The sequence below is a fragment of the Chelonia mydas genome, chromosome 2 (genome assembly GCF_015237465.2).
Source record: "Chelonia mydas isolate rCheMyd1 chromosome 2, rCheMyd1.pri.v2, whole genome shotgun sequence".
Taxonomy (NCBI): Eukaryota; Metazoa; Chordata; order Testudines; family Cheloniidae; genus Chelonia; species Chelonia mydas.
This window is the reverse complement of record NC_057850.1, coordinates 75059143-75074404: the sequence shown is the minus strand read 5'-3', so window position 1 is coordinate 75074404 and position 15262 is coordinate 75059143. Positions and strand designations below refer to the sequence as shown.

Genomic DNA, 15262 nt, shown 5'->3' with positions numbered 1-15262 from the left:
TTCCCCAAGACTGTCTAAATTATGCTGAGGGCTGTTGTGGCCCCCCACAGCAGTCCAGAATCCAGGAAGTATAGAAGTGGCTTAAAGCCAAATAGCACTTCCTCCCTCTGGTCTGCAAGTTATGTGCTGTGCCTCTGAAAGGTGTGGCTAACCGCAAATGATAGCATGATTGTCGCACAGGTAGCCATACCTGCACCAGTTTTTAATCTAGCTAGCACAGATAACAATAGCAGTGAAGATATGGCAGTATGCACCCTGGCTCAGGCCAGCAACACAAGGATATAACCTGGCAGGCTTCTTTTTGGGAGACTAGCTGATGCCACCGCATCCTCTCTATCACTGTTACCTGCGCCCGCCCGATCCCTCTCAGTGGCCACACCCCGGCTCCTCCTCCTCCTCCTTAAGCTCCCACCTCCTGGCCTGCCCTAAGTGATGTTTGGGGGTTGGACTAGATGACCTCCTGAGGTCCCTTCCAACCCTGATATTTATGATTCTATGATGTGCCCTGGGGGGCAAAGGAGTGGAGCACCTCCAGGGGAAACTAGAAGTCAGCACCCGTGTGGCACAGTATTGCCAACCCCCGGCATTTACAAAGCACAAGTCAAGCTCCTCAAAATCATGAAGTTGGTGTTGGTCCTGCTTTGAGCAGGGGATTGGACTGGATGACCCTCCTGAAGTCTTTTTCTAATCTTCTATGATTCTATGAAATGTAATAATAAATATTAGATTGTTTCTATTTGGGTTTTGGTTGCTCAGACCTGTAGGTGGCACTTGGGTCACTTTTTCTAGATCTTCTCTGCAGCCGAGGGGGCTAGAATCTTCCGTTGCATAGAAAATGAAAGCCGAGAGTCTCACCTCATCACACGCTTCCAGGAGCTGGGGCTTTTTAGGCCTGTCTGTAAAGACCGATACTTTAAGAATTTAGGTATATGTTTATCATTTAGCTAGTTATAGAGGTACAAAAGAGAGAATCAAAATCACTGTCTGCCGGTGTAAGGGTCTTCTCTCACTGTGACAGACTGAGGCCCTGTTCTTCAGCTAAGGCCTTTGGCTAAGCAGCAGAGGCAGCCATAAGCTGGGAAGCGAACGGTCACATTGAAATAACAGCTGTTGGGCTGTTTGGAATACCATCCTGTCCTGATAATGCCCATCACCTCCAGAGAAAGATGTTAAAGAAAACTTAGTTTGATAGCATCCTGTTTGGCAAGAAATCACTTCTCAATAGTTGTGGTTGTGAAACCCTCATTTCTGTACGTTTTATCTTTATGGCCCCCACTTTTCTATTGTTAATCCGTCTGGTTCTCTAATTGTTTGTCTGCTGTATAATTAATTTTGCTAGGTGTAAGTTAATGAGGGTAGTGGGATATAATTCCCCTCTATTCAACACTGGTGAGGCCTCATCTGGAGTACTGTGTCCAGTTTTGGGCCCCACACTACAAGAAGGATGGAGCACATGACTTATAGGGAGAGGCTGAGGGAACTGGGATTGTTTAGTCTGCAGAAGAGAAGAATGAGGGCGGATTTGATAGCTGCTTTCAACTAACTGAAAGGGGGTTCCAAAGAGGATGGATCTAGACTGTTCTCAGTGGTAGCAGATGACCAAACAAGGAGTAATGGTCTCAAGTTGCAGGGGGGGAGGTTTAGGTTGGATATTAGGAAAAACTTTTTCACTAGGAAGGTGGTGAAGCACTGGAATGGGTTACCTAGGGAGGTGGTGGAATCTCCTTCCTTAGAGGTTTTTTAAGGTCAGGCTTGACAAAGCCCTGGCTGGGATGATTTAGCTGGGGATGGGGCCTGCTTTGAGCAGGGGGTTGGACTAGATGACCTCCTGAGGTCCCTTCCAACCCTGATATTCTTTGATTCTATGATTCTACCGGGCTGCATTCACACCTTCATTTGCAGTGTAGATATATCCAAAGAGATGCATCTCAGAATCTGACCTAAAGGCTTTGTTGACAGTGTAAAATTTGGTTTTGAATTTGGTTGGTGGTTGTTTTTTTTTTTAAATCTGTCTTTTGATCCTAAACCCTTTTTGCTTAGGGGCTATTACCTATTTATTGGTAGGACTACATTGCAAGAAATGTTTGTGTCCAGAACAGCTTAATTGAAATACCGCTTGTCAAAGTGGAAGTGTTGAAATCTCTCAGTATTATGAGTAGAAAATTTGAAAAGTCTCAGTAGTCCTATGCTGTTTGAATACAATGCAAAAAGAACTCTCAAATACATGGTCTTTGTCTTTTGAAGTACGTGGTTCGTGTTCTCTTTTTGTATTTCATTTGTTGTTTGTAATGGTACTTTTGAACTATAGTTCTGTTTTACTTAGTTTTTAAAATGTATTAGATTTAGAAATAGATGTAGATTTAGTATAACCTTGCAGATATTTCTGTAAATATTAAGAGTTAAATCCTGACCCCATTAAAATCAAAGGTAAAACTACCATTGACTTCAGTGGAAGCAGGATTAGATCCTAAATTCCTATTACTGCTTTTTATAATCCTGGAAAAATATGAAATATTTTTAAAAGCAAAATTTTTTGCACACATACAAGAATTTAAGCTTTCACGTTTATATTTGCAGATTATTCTAAGAAAACAGCCACGGGTACCATTGTAATTCAGGTTGTGGATGCCAATGATAATTGTCCAACCATTGTGACTCCAGCACAGACTGTGTGTTCAGATGCAAAATTCTTCAGTATTACAGCTGAGGATCGAGATGCTTATCCAAATAGTGCTCCCTTCTCTTTTACTGTCATTGATGAGCCTGAAGGGATGGCAAATAAATGGGTAATTGGAGACATAAATGGTAAGAAAGTATCAATTTGATTTATAATAAACATTTTAGTAAAATCATTTTCAGTTCTTTGCAGTTCTGCATTTATATCACATTTTGTTAACTCTGGTCAGATCAGAAACTTAGGGCTTGATTCAGCCAAAAAGGACATGCACATCTGCTGTGCCACACTAGGAGACGCATCAAGAGTTTGAAGTTTCTCCTCCCTTGTTCATTTCTAATGGCCATGGAATACAGAATTATGTATTTTGGAGTTGAAGTGGTTCTGTGTAACCTGATCACCTGTTTATTATAATTGGGCTCTTGAGAATGATGTTGGAACTAAGACCCCTTCCCTCCCCGTGTCACCACAGTATTTAGGTGACAGATGTTCCTCTCTGCGTGACTGAATTTGCAGCCATATAACTGCAGTCAGCTGCAGGGCTCACGTTCCTGAAGGCAGTTCAGTTCAGAAGTTGAGCTATGGAGAAATAGGAAACTGCCATGCACCCTGCACATGAGCTAGATCAGTGTTTCCCAAACTTGGGACGCCGCTTGTGCAGGGAAAGCCCCTGGCAGGCCCGGCCAGTTTGTTTACCTGCCGCGTCCGCAGGTTCGGCCCATCGCGGCTCCCAGTGGCCACGGTTCCTGTGCCTGGCCAATGGGGGGCTGCGGGAAGTGGCAGCCAGTATGTCCCTCGGCCTGCGCCACTTCCCGCAGCCCCCCATTGGCCGGGCACCGCGAACCGCGGCCAGTGGGAGCTGCGATCGGCCGAACCTGCGGACGCGGCAGGTAAACAAACTGGCCGGGCCCGCCAGGGGCTTTCCCCGCACAAGCGGCGTCCCAAGTTTGGGAAACACTGACCTAGATCCTTAATCAGTTGTCCAAGATACTCCAGTACTTTAGGACAAGGAAGAGGACCCTCACAACGTCTATCTGGGTGGGGAGTCCTACTCTGCAAGAATATACTTGCAATATGAAATCATATCTGTACTCTGATTTGGGTGAGGCAGGAGCTCCCCCATTCACAGGCTATTTTCTTTAACCACATCACAATGTGATAAGCAAAGCAGCCTCCCACTGCACACTGCCACACCCAAATACCTGTGCAGGTTCTTTAGAAGAAGTGCTCCAGGTAAATCAAAGAGCTCTTTTGCTCAACTGCTGATCCTCCACTTCCTAGGCAGCACTACAATTCACCACTGCAGAGCTTTGCCAGAGGGCTGCCACAGCAGAGTAACACCTCTCCAGAACAGATTAGCTTGCTTGCTGCCTAACTAGCGTTTACAGCCTTCACATTTGCTGCAGCCCAGATAGTTGCAGCTACATTGTTTTGGATGGTAAGTTAAACATGTCCGTATTATCCAGAATCAGTCCCGCAGTGCCCAACCCAAATAATACACAATCTCCAAGAGGGCATGGCTGGGGAGAAATCCTCCCAAGCACTTGTGCTCACATCTAATCAGGGAATGAGGGAGAATCCTTTGATTCCCATACCCACCCCAAAAAATCAATGCACACAGACATGTTGCAGAGCTGTTCTTCATTATACTTATAGGGATACTCCTAGGAACCTGCTCCCACCTTCTCAGCACAATTGCAGTGTTTCCATTATGTCAGGGCCCTTCTTACCTTCTGAAAGTGGGAGAGGACTAGACAACTGTAACTTGTTACGAAGACAAATAATATTTTGGGGGGTTTATACGGACAATTCAAATTTTAACAAGACTTTTCCACAGTCAGTAGAAATTAGAAATAAACATTGGTTCTTTTTTGCCAGAGTGTGAATTATATGATGAAAATAGCAACTGGTTGTGAATTAAAGTCAATTCTATTGCATTGGTAGAATTTTTTGTGTTTGTTTTTCTTTAGTTAGAGAGTGATTTACTAACTTTCTCTCCACCCAGTTCTTGTTTCACTGATTTATGTTTTTCCTTTACCCCGGTCCTGTCCCCACAAAGCAACAACCATGCAGCTGTTACTACCACAAGATGTAAAGCCCAGTACAAATAAAGTTCAAATTTTAGTGAAAGATATGCAAGGTTTAAGCTGTGCTGAAAAGCAGATCGTTACACTGACAGTTTGTACCTGTGTGAATGGGGGTTCCTGTCAAGACAGACTAATCAACTCTTCAGTTGGGCTGGGAGCTGGAGCAATTGCACTAATTATCTTGGCAATTTTATTATTGCTACGTAAGTAACTGTTTTATATTATTTAAGCAGTGACTGCATGTTCTATGGAATACAAGACACCAAAGAAGCAATGGTCCCTACCCCAAGGGGTTTTATAATCTAAGTATGCTCTGTGGGTGAAATCATGAGCCCACTGGAGTCAATGGCATCGTTCCCATTGACTTTCAGTGGCACCAGGATTTCACCCTGGAAGTATTAGAACTAGGATGCGGCAATAGGAAACTGTTTCAGTCTTTCCAGTGGCTTTTAAACAAACAATTAACATTTGCTTATGATATGCTAAAGGACAGACAATAGAGCATTGAGAAATCCTTTTGGTTTTTCTTAGGGCTGCTCTTATGGTCCACTGAATCACCACCAGAGCCTTCCCATTCCCTTCAAATAATGTCACCATGGCTGCCCCCTCCACTACTCTGGCCCCTCTTCAAAGTGTCAACTCTGTTTCCTTACTCCAGTAACCCAGCTGAAAACACAAGCAGACTGGGGTGGAATCCTCTACTTAGGCAGTGGCAAGATGTTGTGTATATTGAGTCAGCTATTTATAGCAAACAAAAAAAAAAAAACTGGAGGAGGTGGACTTAATGGTATTTAGGGCTCAGTTCGGCAAGGTGGTGACTTTAGTGGGACTACTTTATATGTACATAGGTAAGCACATGCATGAGTATTTGCAGAATCAGAGCCATAGTACATATTCATTATATATTGACAGTAACTAAATAAACTCTGCATTAAATTGCTGAATTTCTGGAAAACTTGCATCTACTCTGTGTGCCTGCGCACACAGACCAGATGTTTATTACCTAACTACAGACAGTTACCTAAACATGATTTGAGCTCTAGTTATCAGACATTTAATGATACATTGTGTTCCCCTACAGTTGTGCCACTCTTACTGCTGTTTTGCCATTGTGGATCAGGTGCTAAAGGATTCACAGCAATACCTGACAGTAGTGAAGAGATGTTACGTAAATGGAACAGTGAAGGGGCAGCACCTGAAGACAAGGCAAGTATACCTTAGCCCAATATCATCTTTGTTTTCTTTTAACCTAAGTATTTCAATTTCTCACTTGGTGTCAGTTTTAGATTGTGGGTTGAGATTTCAAAGCAGTGCAGGAGATTTAGCCACATGTTAACATTCATTAATTAAAAAATATGTGTGGCTAAATTCCATATGTCACTCTAGATATATCAGCCAAAGTGTCTAAATTGCAAAGGAAAAGAAGAGTGAAATAATCAAGCAAATAGTAATTCTCACAGTTCATGACAACTGCACCTGTATTTCCTCCTCGTGGTCCATCAATGGCACTTGCTTTTGGCCTTCTGGCTCCCCATCCATCACCTCTCCTGGGTGGAGACCTAACAGGGTTTTTTCCAAGCTGCATAGTTCTATCTACACCGTGAGTTGGCTCCAGCAAGCCAGACTGTCTAACAGGATTGCGTCTATCCTTTGCTTTCTTCCCAAAGGCTATGACGGTTGCAGTTGCTCACAGTTACAAGTTACCGCAAGCTTTTCCTAAGTATACACGTATATTCTTAAGGTGAAAGCATTCCAGAGAAAACATAGCACATATGTAGGTTTTTATTGTTTTTACTAATAAGTTTACCAGAGTTCACCACCCCCTATCCCCAACAACTCCAGTAGTAGCTCTGGCAAAAGTCACTCCATCAAACCCTTCCACAATGATTGGGCACCCTCTCCCTCCTACCTGACCACCTTGGATAAAAGATCCTGTCTGTTTTCTGGATCAGAAAGAAGGCCCTGAGAGTCAGTGTAAACTCAGGGTATTTATTCAAAAGCCCTTTCTTTGTTGGCCTTTGGAGAATCCAGTTTGAATCAGTATATATGAGCCTTTGCAGATGTTGGTACTTTTAGGGAGGTGTTACAACCTGAGTGAATTTGCCTAATCATCCCTCACTGTTCTTAATTCCTGGAAGAACTCTGGTCATCCTATCCCATGGAATTACATACAATCCCGAGCCCACAATAACACATTTGGGCGATTTAAATTTATGTATTGCAGGAAATTGCCACATCTGCCATGATGATACTGTTTTTCTGAATGGAAAGTGAGGAGTGGGAGTGTGGGAGAAATACTGGTGCGTCCAGTACCTGAACCACAAAAGAGAGAAATATTTCCATTCACAAGGGAAGAAGTGTCAGTTCCAGTCGGTGGGTGTATTAATGCAGCAGAAAAATGGTGGGATGGGAAGCTTCATAGCCTCTTAATTTAAAGTCTGTGGGCGGTATCCAAACTTAAGTGCCCAGTGTTCCCTTTCAGTGAGGTATGGAGGAGAGAAAATATGATTTAACTAGATCAGAAATGGATGCATGGAGGAGAAACTGAGGGAAAAAGTGAATACTTGGCATGCTGGCTGCCCCACAAAGCCCCAGTGTGTCAACTGCATAAGGCTGAGGCTCAGGTGGGGTCTGTGCAGGACCGATGAGTAATTACTAACATTGGCATCATCCCTCCTGACTCTGGTAAATATCCAGGTGGAATTAGTGGGGCGTTAGCTTTTCCTTAGAGCCTGCATCCCCCTTGGAAAAGCTGCTGGTGAAAGAGAAAGTGGCAATATGGCCAAGCTGCCATGAGAGAGAAGAAGGCCAGGCAGCATCATAGAAGGGCCAGCAGAACCTGCAGAGGCTCTAGGATCTGAGGGTTTAGGGTGTGGCATGAGATCACATGCCTTTTTCACTGAAAGGAGCATTTTGAAAAATTTTGCCAAGTAAACTCGCTGGAGTTTCCTGATTCTCTCTGATCACTCAATAACAGACCTAAAAGTGGCAGTTCTTCAACAAAAAAAACTTCAAAAACAGACTCCTATGTGAAACTGCAGAACTGGAATTAATTTGCAAACTGGACACCATCAAATTAGGCTTGAATAAAGACTGGGAGTGGATGGGTCATTACACAAACAAAAAACTATTTCCCCATGCTTTAATTTTTCCCCCTTACTGTTACTCACACCTTCTCGTCAACTGGTTGAAATGGGCCATCCTTATTATCACTACAAAAGTTTTTTTTTCTCCTGCTGATAATAGCCCACCTTAATCGATTTTTCTCGTTAGAGTTGGTATGGCAACCCCCATCTTTTCATGTTCGGCGTGTGTGTGTGTGTATATATATGCTGTATTTTCCACTCCATGCATCTGATGAAGTGGGTTTTAGCCCACAAAAGCTTATGCCAAATAAATTTGTTAGTCTCTAAGGTGCCACAAGGATTCCTCGTTTTTGCTGATACAGACTAACACAGGCTACCATTCTGAAACCTGATTTTCTTACTTACCCCTTATTGGTTTTAGTAGGGAATGATATAATGTAGCCCTAAAATAGCTTTTGTGAGCTTCCTTGGCTACACCGTCATAAAGGCTGCACCCTTTTTCAGGGGGCACTTTGCCCGTTGTAACAACGTGTCTAATGCCAAATCAAACAATCATGCCAACCACCTCACTCCTGGATCCTCAGCCAAACTGCTTAGAGAATTCCATGAGCAGCACAGAGCATGTTTCATGTTGTATTTTAATTATTCTTTTAGGCAATGCTAACCCTCATTGCTCCCACTGCGTTGGACAACTCAGCAGCAAATGTGCGCGGTGGAGCAGCAGCAGTGATGGGTGCAGAGGCAGCTGCTACAGGAGGAGGCAGTTCTCGATCTCATGTTGACGGACGCTATGGTAATGCTGACATGAGCAGTGGGAGATGGGAAGAGCAAAGACAACTTCTTTCTGGTGCAAAATATGGAGCCATGGCAGCTGGCGGGGCCATGGCAATGGGAGCTGGCGGGGCCATGGCAATGGGAGCTGGACGGGCCATGATGACAGGACCTGAAATGGGCATAAATGAAGAATTTTTCAGAGAATACTTCAGTGAGGTAAGAGTCCTGCTTGAGAACATCAATATATTGATGTTATTTTTTTAAAATAAGTAAATCTTGTGGAAACAAGTTGTTAAAGGCCATTAAAATATTTTTAGGTTTGAAATAGAATTATCAGGATTGTTTATATGATATAAATTTTGTTTTAAAATAAATGTTGTCATCACAATCTGCCATGTTTTCCTTAGGTCCAATCTGGCAAAAGACATAACCATGTGCCTTTATTTTGGCTTCAATAGGATGATTGCCACGAGTAAAGTTACACACATTAAGTCTTTGCAGGATCAAGGTTTTAGTGTTACACAAATGCTGCACATTTAAACCAGAATGCACTGTTTTCCACTTCCAGCTATTACACCTTGTATGAACTGAATGATTTGAATACATCATAGATATTAGTGATGAAAAGCACCAATTAAGTTTTCTAGCGCATCTCCAAAAGAATGAAGGGATACATTTTGGGGGAGATGAGGGAAGGAAGAGCATAAATGGACACTAGTGTAATGATAGTTGATTTGCTCCAAAAAAGTGAAATATTTTTAAGGGCACTATCAATTTTAAATCACTCTCTAGTGAGTACAAACTGGTTTTAGCTACTGTCTCTGAATCCTGCTGATAATTTTGGGGGATTTAGTCAAATTTTCCTATTTGCTTTACATTTTTTTTCTCCGCACCATCAATTGCTGTGTGAAATATCCACTTACAAAGAGGTATCCGCAAACTGACTGACACCAACTGCTGCCATCTACACAAAAAGACCAAAATCTTCTTTTCTTCTGTTGGCTTCCAGTTATAGTATGTTGAGGGTAAGTCTGTACTACAAGATAGGGCTATGATTCCCCTGCTCATGCACACATACTTGTACTAGCTCTCCCTGAGGTAGGATGAAAATAAATAGCAGTGTAGACAGGGTTGCATGGGTAGCAGCAATGGAAGCATGGTTTAGCTGTGCCAAGTACAAACCCACCAGTTTCAGGTGGGTTTGTAATCAGTACAGCTTGTGACTCTGCTGTCGCTACCTGTGTTACCATGGCTACACTGTGATTTATACTCATCCTAGAACAATGAGAGCTAGTGCAAATATGTGTATGTTAGCAGGGCAATCACATCCCTAGCTCATAGTTTAGATGTGGCCTTAGATGTTGTTATAACAATATTAAGTAAAAAATATTCCAACAAAAATGCAGTTGTTTTTTAAAAGTTGATAATGTCCCTTTAAAGTTTTGAAACAACATTTGTTAAACAGTTTTTGTTTGCTTTTGTTTCCTTTATTTTAGAAAGCTGATGCTTTTGCTAGTGAAGATGAAGCTCAACTAGCGAAAGACTGTCTCTTGCTTTACTGTCAGGAAGAAGCAGACTCCTCACATGGTTCCATTGGCTGCTGCAGCTTTATTGAAGATGACTTGGATGACCGTTTTCTGGATGATTTAGGAGATAAATTTAAGACCCTAGCAGATATCTGTCTGGGCAAACATGCAGAACTGGAAGTCAGCCAGCGTAGTTCACATGTGTTGAAAGACAGGAATGCTAGTCCAGCCATGAATGAGTCAGGTTTGTGTCTTAATGATGCATTGCCACTGTTCTTAGATCAGCAAAATGCTTTCAGTTCAGAACATACCTATTCTTTAGGCACCAGCTTCCAACCACCTGAGCCTGTGCATAGAGTAAATGGCATAGGTTCAGAAACTGTGACACGGGAGGTAGTCACTGAAACATCCTATGCCTCTAGGCCTGGCCTGCAACAAGCTAGGCCTATTGTTGATCCCTTGGCTAATAGCAATGTTATAGTGACAGAAACATCCTATGCTGCTGACCCCACGGAGCGACCCACCACAGGTGTTTTTGATCCTCAGTTTAAGGAGAGCATTCTGGTAACAGAAAGAGTGCTCACCCCGGCTTCTGGTTTGCAGGACATGTTAGAAATTCCTGACTTGCCAAATGGACATAATGTTAGGGTAACAGAAAGGCTGATTAGGTCAGATGACAGTATGCCTGAACTCTTAAAAGTTCACGACTTCCCTGATTCACAGTACGTTGTTGTGAGGGAGAGGGAGAGGCTGCTTGTACCTAGTTCAGATCTGAAGGCCTCGCTAAGCATTCCCGATTTATCGGAGGGGCAGAATGTGGTGATAACTGAAAGAGTGGTTACACCCACCTCAGGGCTGCAGGCTAGTTACACAACTCCAGCTGAGGTTTCAGGGATGCAAAGCATAAAAGGGCAGACCACCATTTCTGGACCTGGAAGGCAGGAGCGTATACTAATCACAGACCCGCTATTTAACCAAACAGGCTTAGGTTTGGAGGATTCTTCTACCCTGAGTAAGTCTTCAAAGGTCACAAAATACAGCACTGTACAGTATACTCGCTCATAAAATACATATCCCTCAGACAGCTCTGCTAGGCATCATTTATATCTCTACCAGCAACACTGGCAACTTTTTAGTATCTCAAGATCTCAATTTTCTTGTGCTTGAATGGTGCTTGAAAAATGGCATGAATTTTCTTACAGTCGTTTCTGTAAATAAGAAATATGACCGCGGAAAAAAAGCAGCTGACTTTACAGTGTTTTATAGCAATGCTTTCATGGTGGACAATTAATAGGAATAATGTTTCCTTGTTTTTTCCTTCTCCTACTATATAATTCATCATATGTAAGATATTGCTGATGAAGGCTAAACCCATCACCCACATGCAGAGACGATATAATTAAAAAGCCAGAAAAGTCTTGAAAAACATGGTAATGACCAACCAAAAATGTTGTTAAACTAAATTTCTATGAACCGTTTGTCTCCTATGTTCTAAAGTGTCTTGCAGGAGCTCTGTTCAGTCATCAGTTTCATTCCCTCTCATCTAAAAGGACCAGAAACAACTTTTCTCCACAGAGATGGGTGCTGTATATGCAATATCCCAGTCTCTAGCAGATTTACAAATGGAAGAATTTGTCAGAATTTCAGAAATAATTTGAGTCAGATAATGATCTCTAGCTGTGAGGTGCACACTGCCTCAGAGCTAGGAAAACCTGTTCCTGTGAATGCACCCCAAAGAATAGTAGGTTTATAGGTGTTCGGCATATGTTCACCTCACATAGGAGACCAGATCTTTCAACATCTAATCTGAATTTTGATTTCTGCCCCATCTTTCTGTTACATATTTACCTTTTTAAGAAACATTTTAATACCGTAGCCTTGAAAATAACTAAACTTGAAAAAGATAAAACTATTTAACATGTTACCTTGAAAAAGTAATTTCAGTTGGGCAGGGAGGGTGTCCATAGCCTCTGTTTGCCAGAAGCTGGGAATGGGCAACAGGGGATAGATCACTTGATGATTTACCTGTTCTGTTCATTCTCTTTGAAGCACCTGGAATTGGCCACTGTTGGAAGACAGGATACTGAGCTAGATGGACCTTTTGTCTGACCCAATATGGCCATTCTTCTCTCTTCTTTGTGAATTTTGGTTATAGTTATGGTTTAATGCTTACATCATAAAATTAAAAGGAAATTTTTCCCTGTACTGATTCCAGTCCAGGCACCGAGAAAAATGTGCCTTTATATATGAGAATTTGTGTTGCAATATTTCCTCAAGACGCCTAAATAATTTGCAGATCTTGTCTGTAAAGATCTTCTTTTCACACTGTGCCAAAATAAATGTGCCACAAGGTAAGCCAAAATAAAAGTAAAATAGAGGGGCACAGTCCTGCCGAGAAGCCAAGCAGCCAAACCTGTTATGTTCCCAGAAATGCTGCTTATGGAACTCACAGGAGTGATAGCCAGAAGCTGTGAAATCAGCATTTCCTGTCATTCAAAGCAATGCTTGCACCTTGGCACATAGTTTGGAGTGTAAGTAGCAAGACAGCTGAGCTGTCTGCAGACCACTGAATACTGAAGTCAGTTAGTTTTTGACATATTGCACCAGCTTTGATGTAATGCACACAAGCATTTTAATTGTCCATATTTTTACTTACTTTTATTGGTCATGAAATAACACATGAAGCAAACATAGCTCTCCCTCTTCTTTCCACCACTGTGAGCAGAAATGTAGGGCCAGAGATTCAGGCATAATTGAGATCACTTAGACATCTATAGGACCTGATTTGCAGGTGCTATCAGGTAAGTGACCTAAATCATGTTGTAAAAGTCTCAAAACTGGAGGTGCAGGTTAAAATTTGACATCAAGAGCCAGATCCCACTTCCACTGAAGTCAATACTAAAATTTCTGCTGACTTTACTGCTGCTGACTGGGGCCTTGCTTATACACTATTTGGTGAGAAATGAGGGAGCTCACTACAATTTTTAGAGAACTTTCCATTAGTTCATTTTTTTCTTGATATTTAAATGTTGGCAAAAGGGAAACACATTTACTCAGAAGAAGGAGGGGGAAAATAATGTATATCTGAATGTAAATATTTATTTTTTATGAAATTTGGGAAAACCCAAGTGAATTTTGTTCAAAATCAAAGCTGGAAGATGTTATGAATAGGCGAAGTCACCTTAATGCTTTTTGGAACAGTTATGACACAGTAAAAATATTACGAGTGTTGTTAATTACCATTTAGTGCCTATGTATTAAGGCCCCAAGATTGCATACACTTATGCACGTGACAGATATGGGACTGCTCACATGAATAAGTATGTGAAGGACTGGGGCCTTTGATTGCAGAGACAGGACTTCAGTGGTTCTGATTATTACTTTCAGTTTCACTCCATTTCTAATCAAATTTTCATCCAATTGCATTGGTGTGTGTTACCATGTTATTTTCTGCCTGAAATTTTTTTAAATAAAGATATATTTGAAACGGGGGGAAAGTACCAAGAAGTGTGTAGAAAGCAATTTAAACAGAAACTTGTATTATATTTAAATAGGGGAAAATATGAAAATGAGAACTATGGTCTTTGTTCAGCACAGGGTATGTAAGCATGTGCCTAATTTAAGTACATGAGTAGTTCCATGTAAGTCAGTGAAAATACTCATGTGCTTAAATATGGCACATGCTTAAGTACCTTGCTGAACTGGGGTCTATATCTCTGATTTTAATTTTTAATGTATATGGCATAGACTTGTATTTCATTCCCAAGCATGAATTTTGAATGGATAACTGCTCTTTTTTCCTACATGTAGAGGAAATGGATTTATGCTGATTTTATACATGACCTTTTTTGCCATGATTTCTATATTTTTATGGAACTTCAAATAAAGGAAAATACTGATATTGTCTTTTTCATTGTTTATTTAGTTTAAAATACAGCCACTTAGAACAAAAATAGCGACTTTTTATTAACCTGTTTTTTTTTCATTCCTTCCGTTTATAGTAATGAGTGCTGGGCTTTTCAAGGGAGGTGAAAGGTAGCCAGTGCCCAAGTCTCAATGAAACTCAATAGGAGCTGTGTGTCCTACTCACTTAAATGCTTTTGAAAAATCTCACTCTACCTAGTTGTTGTTAATATTACTTAGCACTGATCCAGAGCCTGCTGACAGCACCAGAATGCTGCATATTGACTTTCATAGGCTTTGGCTCATAGCCATGTAGCAGTTTTACATCTTTAGCACACCTTACAAACATTAACTTTTCATCACAACACCTGCTGAACTAGGCATTATCTCCCACTTTACAGCTGGGGAAATTAAGGCACAAAGACTTGACATAACAGGATGATAACAGAAGATCCTGATGCCCAGTATATACATATATTATTCTGAATTGCAGCTAGTCATCAGTTTGTCATCAATAATTGTACAGGATCTTGTGACAAATGCTATGAATAGCTCATTTACTTTTAATTTCAAAATTAACTTGTTTCTCACATTGGTTTAGGCAATCAGAAATTAGGGATTTAAAAAGGACTGCTTATATAGCTAGTTTCCAGTTCACAATCACAACATCTAGCCAAAATTCTAGCTTTAGTTGTTTGTTTTCCCCAGAGTTCTATGGGTAATTATTAACTTACTCCATTTTCTATTAAAGTTTATTGACTTTACATAACAAATACACACATGTCTGAAGTGCAGAAAAGCAGATATTCAGAGCTAATCAGTATTAAAAGACTGGTGGCTCACAAATTAAATCAAAGTTCTGTATAATCAAATAATTAAGATATTTGCCACTTCTATATTGCATTTCATCCAAGGATCTCTCATTCACAAATAAGTTCAAAGAGTTTTTCCAGTAATTACCTTCAGTACAGAGTATGTGATTTGCCTACCACTTCTGCTACTCTTTGAGCGAGAGACATTTTAGCCAACGTTTTATATAATTTCTGCAAACTAATGCAAGCAGAACATCTAGATTTGACATTTTGATAGATCTTTGTGTATCTGATTATACTATGGGAAGAATTTACAAGTCTAGATTAATGGAAACATATGGTCAGTGTTCAGCCACTTGTTAACTCTGTATCTGGGACCACATATACACATGTATCTTCA

The 15262-nt window shown here is 41.1% G+C and overlaps 1 protein-coding gene across 1 annotated transcript in view; it reads left to right on the top strand.

The window, feature by feature from the left end:
- Positions 1-14046, top strand: part of LOC114019266 (desmoglein-2) — a 43553-nt gene extending 29507 nt beyond the window's left edge. The window contains exons 11-15 of the mRNA XM_037892710.2: positions 2578-2805; positions 4734-4964; positions 5843-5967; positions 8502-8837; positions 10118-14046. Coding sequence (XP_037748638.1) covers positions 2578-2805; positions 4734-4964; positions 5843-5967; positions 8502-8837; positions 10118-11212 — 2015 coding nt within the window. The 3' untranslated portion in view covers positions 11213-14046. The remainder of the gene's footprint in view (positions 1-2577; positions 2806-4733; positions 4965-5842; positions 5968-8501; positions 8838-10117) is intronic.
- The last annotated feature ends 1216 nt before the right edge of the window (positions 14047-15262 follow it).